Below are 16,437 nucleotides of genomic sequence, written 5' to 3'. Positions count from 1 at the left end.
AATAGCTCTATCTGGTGGACATTTGTGTGAACTACCATTTGTGTGTGTGAAATGTATTCTGTTAGTAATAGGGTTTTTTTGTTTGTTTGTTTTTACTTTGGCATACAGTCAAAAGCTGTATGCTTACAAATAGTCTGATTTAATCACTTCAATACAAAATGAAAATAATAAGTGTACATTTAGTTGTATCTCAGAGTAGATCAAAATAATCTTGCCTCTGTGTAACTCAACACTTTTAACCCATTTTAGCCTAAACCCTTTTTGGGAAAAGATGCCCTCTCCCTATTAAAACCTAAATATCTCGGCCTCCGAAGCACATCAAAACATGAAATAAGTTGGATTTAAAAGCTTGAACCTTCATTTTGCACTAGAATGCGGTCATTCAGCTCTAACATATCATATTTTTAATAAAACAGCTAAAATCTCAAGAACTTCAATGCAGCGCATGTCGCTCCAGGACACAATGGGTTAAAGGCCCAATTTGTCAGTTCCACCAAGGTGTCTCTGTGCTTTGCCTTTGTAGGGTATATACAGTGAACTAAATCTAGAATGTGTCTGAGTAGTTAAGAATGAACTTGCATGATTAAACAAACAAACTCACACCATGTTACATACTATGTATATATTTATTGATATACTATTTATAATAGATACATCTGCAATAGATATACACAACTATACATACTGGACTCATTTACAAAGAAAACCAGAACAAAAAACAAAACATACGGACATAAGTTGAGCAGATCAGAGTCGATATACATCATCTGCCAATCAATCATACGCCAGCTGTTTCCTCTGCATAGGATTTGATTCTTGAACAGCAGACACCAAAAGCACTGCGACCCCCTGGTTAAAAGGGGTCTTTAAAAATGTCTTAACTGCTCTGTTTACAGGAAATAAAAATAATCAAACAATAAGCAACAAGAAAACAGAAAGTAGCACACCCCATGTCAACCATAAGACATGAGGCCATTTAAGGCCATCTGCATACAACTTGGTAAACGTTGACTTGCATTGCTCGTTTCCCTTTCCTCTGTGCAAGGTACAAGGCTGTACCCGATTTCCTGGTAAGATTTGGGATAATGGAAGTACAAAGTTTGACATACAGAGATATATAAATTGGTTCTGTATTGCAATGGCGGTAACAAACACTCAAATATAGTTCTCCTACTGAACTACATACTCTTCCTATGTTCTTCGAGGGAATTATGGTTGTAGACCCAGACAATCTTGCTAACATGTTCCAATGATGGTCCCATAGAAAGGTCCAAGGAAAAAGAGTCTCTTTGATAAGGTTTTTCAGCTTGCGGCCTTTTGATCCACGTAGCAAAATGTGTGCAAAAACAAAGTAGGACAACTACAAACATAACAGGCAAACAGGAGCAAGGTAAAACGGTGTTGGTGTGTGTATGTGCATTCTGACTGCTAGCTAACACTGAAGTAGCCATACATTCTCTCCAACAAAACTACAAATTATAATCATCATGAAGACTCTCAAGTGAACTTTTTAAATATTATCTTTTTATAAAAGAAATCATCCCCCTGTTTTAGAAAGGACCAACTGACACCAAGGTTCTTACATAGATAGCCATGCATTTGCCACAACTGAATCTTATGCAAGTCCTTGATAGTTCTTCTTAAGGTGTAGTGTTTTCAAGAGTCTACAAGGAAGATCAGTAGGCATAAGCATATACATTAGGTATACCTTATGGTTATGATTCATACACTTGAGAAGTCGCAAGTGCATAAAGACCCACTTAAGTAATCCAGTGGTTCTTTTTTTTTTTTTTTTTAGATCACAGAAATGATCCGTCAAACATAAGTTTGTTTTCAATCTGTGTGACGCCTCCTTTAAAAACAAATTCCTTAAAAGGTTTCACACAAATACGTGCATGTACAAATAATGGCAGTCTTTAAAAAAAATCGTCCATCACTCCTTGACTAGCTTTAAGATTTTTTTTGAATTTACATACATTCTACAGTGACTTTAAAAAATCCCCAAAGATGGTCGTTTGACAAGACGACGCCTCCTAGATTCAGGGATGGACCTTGAAGGCCAAGAGTGCTTCAGAGTGCAGGTTGTTGAGCGAGCGCAGGTCGGGAAGCTTGAGGAGCAGCTTCGTGAAGATGGCGTGGTCGTTGGCATGGTTCTTCATGATCAGTGAGCCCAGCGCACGGATCAAGTCCTCCTGCAACACCTCCACAGAGTTCAAGTTCTCAATACCCGACCGATCTGTGGAGAAGGGAGGAAGAGGGAGAAAAAAAGCGGTGTTAAATAACTTAAAACATTTCTTTACCGCCACTATCACCGACTTAAAATCTATAGTTTCTTGTCTCTAGTTTCTCTTATCACAAAGGGCTCTCTTATCAAATACAAAATGATTAAAATGATTTCAGCTTGTTCGTTGTACGGCACTTACCGGCAGACACGAGCACCACAGCGGTGAAGAGTTCCATCTCCTCCCGGGTGAGCTGCAGCGCCAGCAGCTTCTCGCTGAACTCAAACATGGAGTTGAGCAGCTCCCCGGCACCGATGGACCTCAGCGCCTCCAGGCTGTACTTCCTGCCGCTCAGGAAGGTCACTGTGCGCTCCCGTATGTCGAACAGCTTGGCGAAGTGCACCATCAGCACCTGAGGAGGGGAAGGGTGAACAAGGGAAAATCACAAGGTGAGGAAAATCGTGAAATAAGAGCAAAATTATGTGGTCTGTGAATGTGCTTACAGTTGAGAAGAAAGATTGTGTACATCCCAGCATAAGGTGCAGGACAAAGGCTGATTCAAGTTTTAGAGTTAAGGGTCCAAATACTTGAAATCATTTATCTTTTTTTTCTCGTTTTATTTCATGGCAGACTTAGGTTTTGACCATTGAGATTTATGTAGAGAATCTGAGTAAGACTTCAATGGTCAAAACAGTTCTGCTAGGGAAGAACACAAAAACACAAAAAAGGAACAACTGTGCGGACCACTCACTCTAAAACTGTGAATGTGCTTAAACATTAACGTTGAGGAAAACAAGCTGATGGCAATGAAAAACTAACAAAATGGAAGTGGCCTGTGAATGTTGCTTGAGCAGCAGATGTGCCTTGTTCTGGTTGCTGAATCATGATGGCTATAGTCTATGACCTTTTTTTTTTTTTTAAAAAGATATATTTATAAGACTAATCAACGCATGAAGCTTCAAGTCTTCTTACCTCAAAGGTGCCTGCCTTCAAGAGGCTGACTTGGTCGTGCTGCGAGAGCTCCTGGAATCCCGGGATTCTCTTGGCAAATTCCACCACCTCCCTCACGGCGGGGGTGAAGCTCATGGAAAATTCCTCCCAGATTTCGTGACTGGACAGGCTGGGGTCCACCACGGGGGAAGTATTCATGGGGCATACCTGGTAGTGGAGGGGGAGGGGAGCAGATGAGAAATGAGATTTAAAAAGGGGCCCACTTGAGAGGAAACAACACATACAAAACCTCAAGTAATGTCTCTCTTTGCGCTTTATAGATCAACAACAACTACTTAACGCTGAAAAATCTAAACAAACACTGGAGAGCTCACTCTTATCTTTCTGTCAGCCAAACAACTTGGACGGCTACAGCTTATAATGACAGACTAGAGGTGAATACTAACCAGATGCCCTTGGTTGGCCGGTCCTGCGGCCGCTTGCTCGTTCACATTGTGGCCGTAGCGGTAAGAGCTCTGGGTGTAAGCTGAATAAGTGCCACTAGGGGCGCTGCTGAGTTGCTGCTGCTGTACAGGGCTGTAGCTGCTCCTGCTGCTGCTGCCTTCTTCCCTGTAGGCCCAGCTCTGAGGTAGCTGCTTGTAGATGGTAGGAGCTGCCGGATGGTGCTGCTGCTGCTGGTAGCTCTGGTGAGGAGGAGCGATATTGTTGCGGTCGTTGTGACTCCTGTACTCAGTGGTGCGTTCCTCCATGCTGTTCTGGCTGAACTGCTCGGCCAGGCCCAGCGAGGGGGAGCTTCGGGCGGAGGTGACGGGCGAGGGGGCAGCCACTTCCTGCTCGAACATGAACATGTTCTCCTGAGCTTTAGAGCTTTTGCTGCCACCGCTGGTGCTGCTACTGCTGCTGTTCCCGCCGTCTTCCTCCCCGCTATCAGACGCGCACGACGAGGCCGAGCTCATGGAGGTGTCCATGGGCGCGTTGGACTCGGAGTCGGCCGACACGCTCTGAGGCGATGAGGGGGCCGAGGAGGAGGAAGACATGGCAGAGGAGGTAGAAGAGGAAGAGGAGCCGGCGGAGGAGGAGGATGATGATGATGATGGGGAGGAGGGGGAGATTGAGATGGAGGTCCTGGCGATGCCGGGAATGGCGATGGGCTCAGTGGTGGTGCCGGTGCCAGTGGCGGTGGTGCCATGCAGCATGTGGTGCAGCTGGCTGTTGGTCATCATGTTGTTCATGGCGTTCTGCATCTCCAGCAGCATGCGCTGCTTCTCTCGCTTGGGGATGCGGCCGAATCGCACAGCTAGAAGAAAAGAACACAGACAGAACACGTCAAAAAAATTAGAAAGAGCGTCGTAACTGGAGGATGTCACGTGTGGAAGATTAATTTAGTGTTTTTATTTAGAACAGTGCCAGACCAGCAGAACATAACTAGAACATCGCAGAAAAAGTATCCAAAGGTCGGAACGCTGCTAAAATTAACCTAGGGTGAAAGGTCAGAGAGTCTGGCTGCTGAGGGTCTTGAGCTTAATTTTCTTCTCAGCAGCTTCCCCAAGGAAGCATCAGATAATCGACAGCCGCCCTGCTCAAAATGATGGACTGTATTCCCCCTCCGAATACTAATAATAGTCGCAGGGTCCTCAATGTCCTCAAAAGCCCCCAATTAACTCAGAGCCATTAGAAATAAATAGACGTAATGCATAATTTCAGTTGAACTTACCGTCTCTGGACATGCCCACGGATAAACACTTCTTGAAGCGGCACTGTTGGCAGCGGTTGCGGTTGATGCGCACGATGGTGCAGCTCTCGGTCTTCAGACACTTCTTGTACTGGATGTTCTGCTGGATGCTTCTTCTGAAGAAGCCCTGCAAATGAATGATGAAGACGAGTCAGCCAAACGTGCCCCACGAAACGTCGATCCCCACTATGACATTTAAACTGTAGTGCTGCCAGAATTTTTTTTTTCAGGAGGGAGGTCTAAACCCCAGAAAAAAATATATATTCTATTTTTTTTTCATATTCCATTACATACACCCATCATTTACTTGGCTGAATGCCAAATGAGTTGAACTGAATCGAACTGAATCAAATGTCCTTTTAAGGTGCTCACCTTGCAGCCTTCGCAGGCGTGCACGCCATAGTGAAATCCGGAGGCCACATCACCGCAGACTTTGCATAGTAAAACCATACCATTCAGCTCTGCAAGAAAAAACCACAGACACCAAATTAGTCACATGATGCATACTAATAACCATTGCTATTTCTGTCTGAAATGAAGCCATACATACGCAAAGAATAGGCTAAATTTAAGATTAATTTAAAAATAAAACAATTTCCAAAACCCATTGCCAAAGAATTGAATTGGTCTCTAAATGTTTGAAAAGCGTCAGCGCATGAATGTCACGTATGAAACTGTTCCGGTAAAACTTTTGACTCACTGGTGATGCCGCTCTTGGCGGTGGATGGGTGGGCCCCAGAAGAGGGGTTAGCTCCAGCCTGGGCATGCTTGGCGGACCCCCTCTTGGCAGGGGCCGGGGCGGAGGGCAGGGTGGAGAGGTTAGGGGGGCTCGCCGGGCTACTGCTCATGGTGATACTACTACTAGTAGTACTGCCGCTGGAGCTGTCACTCAGGCAGGCCTCGGGCGAAGAGCCAGACGAGCGAATGTAGGCTATAACGCCGCCTCCTGTTACAGAAGGAGAGAGGGAAGAGTGAATCGAGAAGTTAGTCACAGGGGTTGTGGTAGACTCTACTATCTACTAGGAGTAAAAGGGGTGTCCCCCATACAACTAATTTGGTCAAAGTTACAAGACAGTGAAAAAAGTCTTTTGAGGACAACCCTTTGGTGATTCTTTATCTGATCAATGTTTGCCAGGTAAAAGCAGTTGTAAGTATAAGTGGGTTAAGGGGACGTTTAAATGGCTTGAATCGCTTTTTTTAATTTCAAGGCCCAATAGTCTTCAAACTTTTTGTATAAAAGTAAAGGTTTCCAGGTGGAGCAAAGCAGGAAGGGGAAGAGAGTAGAACCCGTGTCTGCCTTCACAAAGATTGACCCACTTTTGACTTCATTGAGTAACACTGTTACATAATCCAACTCCACAGTGGCAGCTCCCTATCACACGTGTACACACATAAACAGGTCATTTAACCTTAACACACACAAACACACTACATTCACAAAAATGCTCATCTTGTTTGGCAGAGGATTCAAAACAAAATAGTCTAGAGGTCTCCAAGTCAGTATTGCTTAATTAAGTAAGGCCAAATCACAAGTCAGCCAAGCTGACCCCAAACTCAAGAAATCAACAATTCAACTAGAAAAAGACAGAATTGTGTATATGTACAAATAAATCCAGAAATATATATATTTAAAAAAAAAAAACCTTAAGTCTATGTCTTACTAATATGCCTGGACTGCCAGTGGGTGTATGTGTGTGTACTGTAGTAGAGTCAACAAAAAGGAAAGAAAGACTAGACCATTATTATTTTGTAGTATTATTGTTTTGTTTTTTTTAATCGATATTTTCGGGAATATATTACTGTACAGTGGATGTCAAGAGTGAGTCCACGGGGCGTTACCTAACTAGCAGTGACTATTCCTTTCCTAAAACCCTCCCACACGTGGATCTGACATGCATTCTGTGGGGGAAATATCTAGGTCAGAACAACTGTCTCCCGCTACCTCACGTGGTACTGCAGTCTGCAACAGCGCCAGGACATCGTGCCGAATTATGTAATGAGCACGTCACGAAAGATTTCGACCAATGGGAATCGAGAGCGGAGAATCGTGTACACAGAGGCACATGGCTAGGCAGCCCCGTCCATGTGAGTTTAGGAAACCCAGACACCGTGAGTACAATGTGTTCATAACACCAGTAGTACTCCTAACCCACTTAAGGCGTGCCTTGTATTTGACTAAAACAGGAAAATAATTCATAGGTAGATAGTCACCTATATACACATAAAAGCACAATCCATTATTATTATATACTTAACAACTTTCAATACGTTTCATTTGCTGGTTTGTCCTAATTCTACAAGTGCATACATGGTTGGTTGACAGCATCGCTACAAACTGCGAACATCAGTTTTCAAATGAGTGAAAATGTATGACGAATAAAAAAATGAACGGTTTGTCTTGTCAAGGTAGCCTATACATGTATGATGGCAGATAATTGTATGACAATTTGGAAGTACTTACCGAGTTTAGTTGATTCCATGTTCTGCAATGGGTCAAGAAAGTAAGAACAGAAACGTTCTAAGTGCAAGTACTGAAGACGTCCAAAAAGAGTTGTTGTTACACATCAATGTGCAAAAGACAGGATTTCCCTTGAAATGCAACAATGTTGCTCACGACCGTTCTACAGATCACAACACTGTAACGACTTTGTCACGTTGTAATACTGATACATAGTTACTAACAGGTTACTGAATGAAAAGTAAGTGCATAAAAGCAGGACACCTTGCGAAGACCTACAACTCGACGAACTGATACGGAAGAGACATCCAAGCACGGATATGCTCGCTATCCTTGAAGATGCAGAGAAAACTCTGAATGACAAGTGAAATTGTTCCGAGTATGGCACTCCCTGGCTGTGTAACCGCGCTGTACCTAGACTAGTGTTCGCAGTTGTGTGTAAACCATGTGACCCATTTGTCGGCCACTCCTCCTGGCCTGGGCTCTGAGTCACTTTAACCCAGTGACACAGTTTTTCAGAGGCGGAGTCTCGAACTTGGTGCATGTAACAGTTCTGCCCTCACGTTGTAGCTGGCAGTCAACGTGATTCCAGTAACTTGGCTCACCGATATCACCAGGCTGTGAGTTGTGGACACCGCACCACCACGGCTGTTTGCCCAGTTACTTGAGGCTTTTTTGTTTGTTTGTTTCCTTCGTTATTAAGCTCTTATATATACTAGTATTTGGAAACTAATAACATGGGCATAACATGTACACTACATGAGTATTTTATAGTCTAAAATGGTATTGTACAGGTACATTGGCGTTGAGTAAATTGTACATTTTTTAAATCTTTCTTGTGATTTTAGTGAAATTTGCTTTGCATGCTTTACAGCTGTTCCAGTCATTTGAGGCAAGATGATGACCATCACTAGGTTAAAGTGAGATCACTATCTGACATCTCTAAATGTAAAAAAAAAAGAGTTTTTCGGCAGGTTCTCCAGGATTGAGGAAGGAGCTTCAGTTGAAATGTAAGGCAGTGGAGCCTCACATAAGAACCACATCAGACCTACACAAGGCCACACCTTTTCTTAATAACTAAAATGCCTATACGGTACACGGGGCAGAAACTAGGGACAGGGATTGCTCAAACTTCACTTAAACTTTGCACTACGCTACATAAAGTCCACATTCAACTGAATTCAATGAATAAGCAGCCAGACAAGTCAAAATAACATACATATACATTGAAACGTTTTTTGTGGCTTTTTATTGTATTCACAGTTATAGCAAAGATAAATTAAAATTGCAGAAGACAAAGAATAGACACACGTCACACACACACACGCACCTTTCAAATAAAATCCTAAAAAGGAAGAACACACACACAAAGGAAGAAGAATAGCTCAGTCCATGAGTTTCTCGAGCAGCAGTCAAAGGCACAGTCTTTGTCCATGTCATGTGGCGTAGCGCTTGGTCCACTGTTTGGCTATTCTGTCATGTTCAGCTCTGTTTGCTGTGTACTGGGTGGCGATGCTTCCCACCAAGGGGTCCGCTGCGGAAAAACAAATTGAATTCATTAACCAACAAGAACCTCTGTATACTGAGTGCTGTTGTGCTAAAAAAAGTGCATCCATTCAGGCGGTTAAAACTACTGCTTTAACTATTGTTGAGTTCTCAACTTCTGAAACTTTCAGTCCTTCTCAAATCACCAAGCCACCTCATATCAATACCCTCAAACAATACAAACAAGAGTCTAACCAATGGACTGCAAGGGAGAGAGAGCACTTAGACTCAGGAAAATATGATGGGACAAAAAAACCCACACAAGACTTGAAGGACAAGTCACGTTTGAATGATGGCCAGTAAATCAAGTGATCCCTGTTTTGGCCAGATGCCCTGGCCGAACAGGTTATCTTTATAACTCAAAAGGCCAACACTACTGAAACATTCTGGAAGGTCATCCCATAGCACTGCTACTTCAAAATATGGTCACACTTAACTTCTGCGGTTATTGCTGTGCAAGTCTTGCCAAGGTTTTCCAAAGGTACACAGCTAGATTTAATAAAATAAAGTCTTTAATGTGATGGGCTGACACATTGCAAACAAGTAGCACTCCTGAGTGACTACCAATTTGTTGGTGTTGTAGTTCCATAGCACTGTTGTCTGTTTAAAAAGGGAAGATATCTTGATCAGAAAACAACCTTGGGTCAGAATCGAATCAGAGCATCCGACACAACAGCCCGTGCCCTAGCCGTTTGAGCCATGGCTGGCGCCTACATGTTAGATGCGATACATATTCTGTGGTCATTTGATCATAACATAGTGTTAAACATTTTCTCTGCTTTAAAATGATTACTTATTGACGGCATGGCCGTGTAATAGTAATGGGCCATGTTCGCTATTGTGTGAATCTGATAAAAAAAACAATGCGATTCACAAGCTCTACTCAGTCAGCACCAGGGCCCATAACGCTGGAGTGTATTGTTGTTTAAGAAATCATTGTTGCTCCAGTTATTCTACCGCAAATGAGCGTAATGAATGTACAGTGTGGTCTCTAGGGGTGTTATGTCTAAAGGGTCATCCCGACGCACCATAATTAGCCAGGGTCCACCCATAATCAATATTACACTGCACCAAAATTTCACAACCAACTTGGTCTGGCCAAGCTGCTCTCACCATTTTATTTCATATTACCCAGGATGAGAGCCAATGGAAATCAAGCATTTCCAATGACTTGGTTGAGGCAGGTTTAATGGCTAATTGTTTTGAAACTCGGTTGCCGGTAGACCAGAGTTCGTTCTCCCGACATCTGTGCTATTGCAACAGTTAGGGACAATACAAATACCCGAAAGTGCCAATGTTTTTTTCCCCAAATATTTTTGTGGGCTTTTCAAGCCTTTATTTCTTTTTCATGAGACAGGATAGTGGAGGAGAAACGGGGAAGGGCTGGCAAAGGATCCGGGCTGGGAATCGAACCCGGGGTGGCCACATAGCAGACGCCGTTAGTGCCGCAGTAGAGTTTAATGAAATCGGAGTACACCGAACTGCTCCGAGTTTTTATTTCAGAACTCTGATCTCAGTACTCGCACTTTCCCGAGACAGAGGTTGTGGTTTCTGATTGCCGAGTTTTGAAAGAATGAGCCATAAGCCAATGGCACACTTGTTCCGTCAGGGCCCTCACCTGGGTTGCAGTCTGTGAGCAGGGAGCAGATGGACAGGAGGACCTTGGAGATGGTGAGCGCCGGACTCCAGTTGTCCTTCAGGATGTCCAGGCAGATGACGCCCTGGCTGTTGATGTTGCAATGGTAGATCCTCGTGCGGAAGGTGACCTACAGAAAGGAGACGAGAAAAACAGAAGTCACCGTGATTAACAATAATTTGGAAGTTATTATTTCATGACAAGATAGATGTGCAATCTTTGATGTTTTTGGATAATACAATATTCTGAAACTCAGTCGAACATCAGACATGCCATCTTCAAACAACTGTAAACCTCCATTGCACACCATTGTGAAGTGAGCATATTTAGAGACATTGATGAAAGTAGGCGTGTTCACCAACAATCCTTTCAAGAAACCCTAATCCATGTGCTCTACGACCCAGTTCATGTGTAGGGAGCCTGATCATAATAATACTGAGATTATGCACGATGTTGATAGTCTAGCCAACTACTAAATTTCTTCTCATCTTAATCTGTGTGCTATTGGACGAAACAACAACCAATCACCAGACCACTCATACGAAAGCATATGCATGTGAATTCCACTGAAAACCTGTCATACCTCCTTTTTAAAACTATGCTAGAACCCAATTAAGACTTTTTATTAAAGGAAACTTCATTTTACCGTATTCTGCTTGTGAAAAGGGAGGACACCATGTTTGGCCTTTTTGTCTACTAACTTCTGTTTGTAACATTGGGTCATTGCAGCACATTAGTCAAGATATCTCTAGAATGGTATTTCAAGCTATTTGTTGTCCTTTTTGTTTTTCAACGCAGTTTGTTGTAGTTATATCACATCGAGAAGACTTATTTAAAGTCTCTGCTGCTGTGTTGTTTGTTATATTATATTATGACAAATGCAGCTGAATGAAAACAAAATGACAACGGTAGAAAACTCGAAAGTGGGCAAGACGGAATAGGGCAAAGAACTTTTAAAAAACGAGACCGCTGTAAGTACTTTTGGTGGTTTGAAGGGGTAGTCCGGTGTGAACACGATGTCCAGGAAGAAGACCCCTCCCTCGTAGACAGATCCTGGGGGCCCCAAAATGGTGGACCGCCACTCATAGATGTTGTCACCTTTAGGACCAGCACTGCAGACAGATAATAATAAAAAACAGCTGTCATAGCAGTATGATATGCGTATGGTTTTCACAATAAAGCTGACTTAAACCTGAAATAACCAATAATACCCATTTCATCTTAATTTCCATGACTTATAGAGTAACTTTATTGATCCCCAGGGGGATATTGAGGTGTCAAGTAGCTTACAAATACACACATAATGCCCACATGGACATTTCAAGACACAAATAACACAGGTAATAGACATCCTTTATCACATAAGGCAAAAACTCTATAGCCGCAGTGTAAGGTAGCCCAAGGTTCCTATGTCAAGATATGAGGCTGGTTTGGGGAGGTCCCACAGTGCTCTGGCACTGATAATCTCACAGGATTAAACTCAGCACTACTTTAGCACAAAACCCAGCCAGGCCTAGCACAAAGGCAGTGTGTCAAGTCTGTTCTGTAGGACATAGCCCACTGATCGACCAAAAATTCCCCTATTTTCATAAATGACTTCAGGAATTTCATAAATAATGCAAGAACATTATCCTAATATAATAATCCAAGTGCTCTATTGCCTCAGGTTGTCGGTTTTCCACTGAGGCAAAAACTGACATGTGCAGCGCATTGCTTGAATTAGGTCAGTGGGATAATGCATAATGAGTGGAGCATATGCACGTGCATGTTAGACGTGGCATTAAGCTTGCCCATTGCAGTCAACAACACCATGTGTTGGCTCCTCTCTGCCACATTGTTTTTTTTGGGAACTTCTTTTTCTATTTGTTCATTATGCAGTCTTACATTACATCAGAATCATATCATAAACAGAGCAAGTATATCCACAGGGATGTGTGCATGAATGTTTCAACATCAGATTGACTCACAAAACCCAAAAATATGTACGACACATAGTGGTGTCAACAATAATTGATTCGGCAATGCATCGCAATGCGGGGGCAGGGTAATTCAATTCAATACGGCAAGTGTCATAATCGATGCGGCATATTTTTTGAAGTTTCAATTACTTCTGTGGATATTTCCGGAGCAAATGAATGTTAAATTAAATACTAGAAGCACTCAGAGAGCGTAAACCTCCGCCAAGGAAGCTGCTTCAATAGAACATTGTTACACCCGAAGTCTTTCTGCCTTCTTTTTGTGGAGTCCCCGCAATTCAATTTCTAGTCACTAGGGGCGTCTAGATCCGGATCACTGCCAGAATGTAATCACTTGTTCCTTGGGTCATTATCAACAACCCCACAAAGTTTCGTCCAAATCTGTTGATTAGTTTTTTTAGTTATGCTGCTGACAAACAGACAGACAGACAAACAGACAAACCAACGAGACCGAAAACATTACCTCCTTGGCGGAGGTAAAAAGCACTTCAAAGCATTGAAAACTGTAAGACTGATAGAGAAAACAGCCAATAAAATGCTGTTCAGTATCTGACTGCTTCTATTGCCTCATCATGACTGATGGAAAATGTGCTTTGCTCTCAGTAGAAGTGTAATGTAGAATCGAAAACCTCCCGAATCGTAATCGAATCGAAATTCTGTACAAGGCACTGAGGACGGTCTGACTGGGACCGAAACGTTTGTACTGTTCACTTGGGTAGCACTTTTATTTATTTTCTAAACATGCTATACAAGTACACTATTGCATCAGCATCCAGGTGTGTGAGTTCCCCTTACTTGCTCCTAAAATTCTGTACCAACCCATGCACTTTAAATATTCCATTGCACTTTTCAATGTCTCCAATGTTGTATGTCATTCCCTGTTTATTTATTTATGTATCCCCTGTTATCCCTATGTATCCGATGTATCCTATGTAACCCCCCCCCCCTCCATTAGCTGTATTGTTGTATGTGTGAGCACACAAAAAAACATTCCGAACAACTGTACTTTATACTGTTAACATGGCTATGTAAACTTGAACTTGAGCTTGATGACTCATTGAAGCACTGTCTGGCTTGAAGAGGTAGATCGGTAACTAACACTTAAACCGAAACCCTTAAACGAAACCCTTAGCAAGTATGGCTTTTAAATCATTTGCGATAAACAGAGTTACGCCCGGTTCATACCCTGTGTGTGAGAGGGATATGGGTTTGTGTGGAATGTTTACATGTGCTATCCAATGCCAAAACACATGTTGAGGGTTGGCGTGTACGTACAGAATTACATACGGAAAGTAAGGCATAAATGGGCCTTAAGGCTGAATACAGTAATATACTTAATATACTGTGTACAGCTTCAGCATTATGCAGGTGACAATCAAAACTGTACAACAATAATTCAAAGCTGGTGTGCGATAGGCCTTTACTTTCTGTTAACAACACAGACGTGTGGACATTACCACTTGGTAAACTGATTGTTTGAAGATAGACTTGGAAAAATGTGGTAAGGGTTGAGTTCTGAAGTTGTCTTGAGACTACACTTTCAGAGTTTTGGTAACATTCACCAGGACTTCAGGACCCCTGCACGTTCTCATTTTCAACACACTCCATGTACTGGAATGGCACAGAGGTTGGAATTGGCAAAGTAGAAGGCATTCATGAGATACCACTATGGCCATGATGAGTTACGTCAACACCTCATTTATCAAAACAAGAACCACGCCACACCTTACCTGCAATTTGGTGGAGGGTCCAGTGTTATGTCTGCCAACTCTTTCTGAATCCTGTCACAGATAAAAAAAACCAAAATCTAAACCATGATGCCAATATCAGTTAAATTTACACAAGTGTACTGGCTCCAAATAGCATTTGAGGTGACTGTTAAATCATTACCTTTTAGCACTTGTGGACACCAGTTTGGAGGACTTGCTCATACTGGCTCTGCACTTGAACCCCTCCCGAGGGTTTACAGTTATTGCAGGTGAGATGGTTTGTTGTGGCTACAGCTCTTCTGGCCAAATACTGTAGTCAGTATTTGAAAAGGTCCAAATCCAAACCAGTTGATTAATTCGTTACACAGCCCCCTGTAAATAACACACACACACACACACACACACACCAGCCAGCATGCAACAACAGTGTAAAGAAATGTGTCGTGTCGAGGTTAAAATGACAAACACATCTCCATTCTAGATAGAGCTCTCCACCAACTATGACTGGCGAATGTTTTTTTACTGGTGATTAACCCATTTGGAATTGTCCGCTGGCAATTGGAAGCTCCATGAAATGTGTTAGTTAACCCAGCAATAACAATGTCTCCTCTATGGGAATCAAAATGAATCACTCACGTAGTGTTTTATTGATTGACACAGCATCAATTTGAAAGTATGGAAAGGCGCAGTCCCTCTTCGCTAGAACTAATTTGAACTTCACGGCGACACACGCAAATGCAAAGCGAATTCACGCATAGAGCTAGAACTAGTGAACTACTCACAGAAGTACAAAGCTAATGTTCACCAATGCTGGTTGGCTGCCAACATGGCTAACCACTAACTAGTGGACACCCAACCTAGCTAGCGAAACTCACATTAGCCTTTGCAATCTGTGCAAACAAACGTGTAACCCCCTCTGAAGGTATATAACCACTGGGCATAGCTTCGCTAAATGTCCATGATCATTGTTAGGCCAAATGTGTTTAATTTGCGTTAAGACACTCACCACATATCACAGACAAGGCCAGTAACCTCGCAGACAGCTAACCAGTTTTCAGCCCTAGCCAGGCACCGAATGGTAGCTATGGAGTCGTTCGCTGTCGACTTTTTTGTTGTGTGGTGACTAGCTTCTGTACATTGTTGGGTTTTTAAACCAGATTTGACAATGAGAAAGGCCCGTGGCGAGAAGAGAAAGGAACTTGGAGACGTGTCTATTGCGATATACACGTAAAGAAACTCACTTTTCCGTGTTGACTTACCTTTAATTACCTTGTGCAATGGTTATGGAACGGTGTAGATTGCTTGGCTTGGCTCCGCAATCCTCTGGCTTGTTGTTGAGGGCGGAAGTGCCTATTGCAGTAGTAGGCGGCGGACTAGCACTAGAGCAGTGTGTGGATGAGAAGACCAAAGGCAGCTAGGTCCGTTTTGATGAGTGGTTTTGCAGACTACCGTAATTACATTCCTTTCCTTTAGTGTAAAATGGAAGACAAGGTTATTTAATCCATATTTCATATGTGCTTTAAAGACAGGGAAACTGGTGTGAAAATAGGCCTACCTCCCAACTGGGTTGGACCCACTGGGCTAGGCCTAGAATAAAGATTTTGCTCTCTATAAAAAAAGAAGAAAATAAACAATGTCACACTGCCTGCCATTTATTAAAAAAAAAAAAAAAAACTGTTTCACAGCATAGGCAGCCACATGTTCAGTGTGTGATAAAAGTAGATCTAGTTTGCAGCATTTCATAGTTCTAGCTGCTGTTGATTTCATATACCGAGTGAGAACAAAACAGTAGGCCTAAATGTGACCTCATCTGATAATTAAGATAAACCATTTATTAATATTTCAATAAAGCCAATGGCCTTTATGTTTTAAACTAATCACATGTTCATATTTAGTGTTAGCTGTTCAATCAGGTAATTACATTTATGTGTTTTATAATGTATAGAGGGGAAATAATGTGGGGTTGTTACAATGTGTGGATTTTGAGTAAAGTAAGCATAAACTATGGGACCGCAAGAGAGGGAGTCTTTTCATTTGGGGGATTAAGACACTGAACCATCTTCAGGCTGTGTCGAGGCAGAGGGCCTTGAGGCAGCTGTAGGCTAGAAAGATACCAGGAGGTCACCATGACCTGGTTGGGGTCGGGGTCAGCCCAATGTTCCCACGGCCCATTGGTCCCACAGCCCATTGGTCCCACATTGCTAAGAC

At 42.6% G+C, this 16,437-nt stretch overlaps 2 protein-coding genes across 4 annotated transcripts; both read right to left on the bottom strand.

The window, feature by feature from the left end:
* Positions 1-20: 20 nt before the first annotated feature.
* On the bottom strand, positions 21-7,801 carry nr1d2a (nuclear receptor subfamily 1, group D, member 2a). The gene is made up of 8 exons (XM_063199419.1): positions 7,367-7,801; positions 5,606-5,851; positions 5,278-5,366; positions 4,888-5,032; positions 3,620-4,470; positions 3,195-3,380; positions 2,424-2,634; positions 21-2,236 (listed from the first exon to the last, which is right to left on the bottom strand). Exons 1-8 carry the CDS (start codon positions 7,383-7,385, stop codon positions 2,040-2,042), a joined length of 1,944 nt encoding a protein of 647 aa, XP_063055489.1. The 5' UTR covers positions 7,386-7,801; the 3' UTR covers positions 21-2,039.
* A 792-nt stretch (positions 7,802-8,593) lies between these two features.
* LOC134449466 (ubiquitin-conjugating enzyme E2 E1) lies at positions 8,594-15,670 on the bottom strand. 3 transcript variants are annotated; one of them, XM_063199420.1, is made up of 6 exons: positions 15,489-15,670; positions 14,411-14,601; positions 14,251-14,301; positions 11,524-11,656; positions 10,527-10,674; positions 8,594-8,897 (listed from the first exon to the last, which is right to left on the bottom strand). In XM_063199420.1, the coding sequence occupies exons 2-6, from the start codon at positions 14,449-14,451 to the stop codon at positions 8,800-8,802; spliced, it is 471 nt and encodes a 156-aa protein (XP_063055490.1). In that variant the 5' UTR covers positions 14,452-14,601; positions 15,489-15,670; the 3' UTR covers positions 8,594-8,799. The 3 variants fall into 3 exon arrangements, with proteins under 3 accessions (XP_063055490.1, XP_063055492.1, XP_063055491.1); XM_063199422.1 differs by having other exon boundaries at positions 15,499-15,605; XM_063199421.1 differs by lacking the exon at positions 15,489-15,670 and adding an exon at positions 15,236-15,345.
* Between the last annotated feature and the right edge of the window lie 767 nt (positions 15,671-16,437).

Source organism: Engraulis encrasicolus, chromosome 5, assembly GCF_034702125.1.
Source record: "Engraulis encrasicolus isolate BLACKSEA-1 chromosome 5, IST_EnEncr_1.0, whole genome shotgun sequence".
In the NCBI taxonomy this organism is placed as follows: Eukaryota; Metazoa; Chordata; class Actinopteri; order Clupeiformes; family Engraulidae; genus Engraulis; species Engraulis encrasicolus.
Note: the sequence above shows the minus strand (reverse complement) of the source record. Positions and strands in the feature narration are given on the sequence as shown.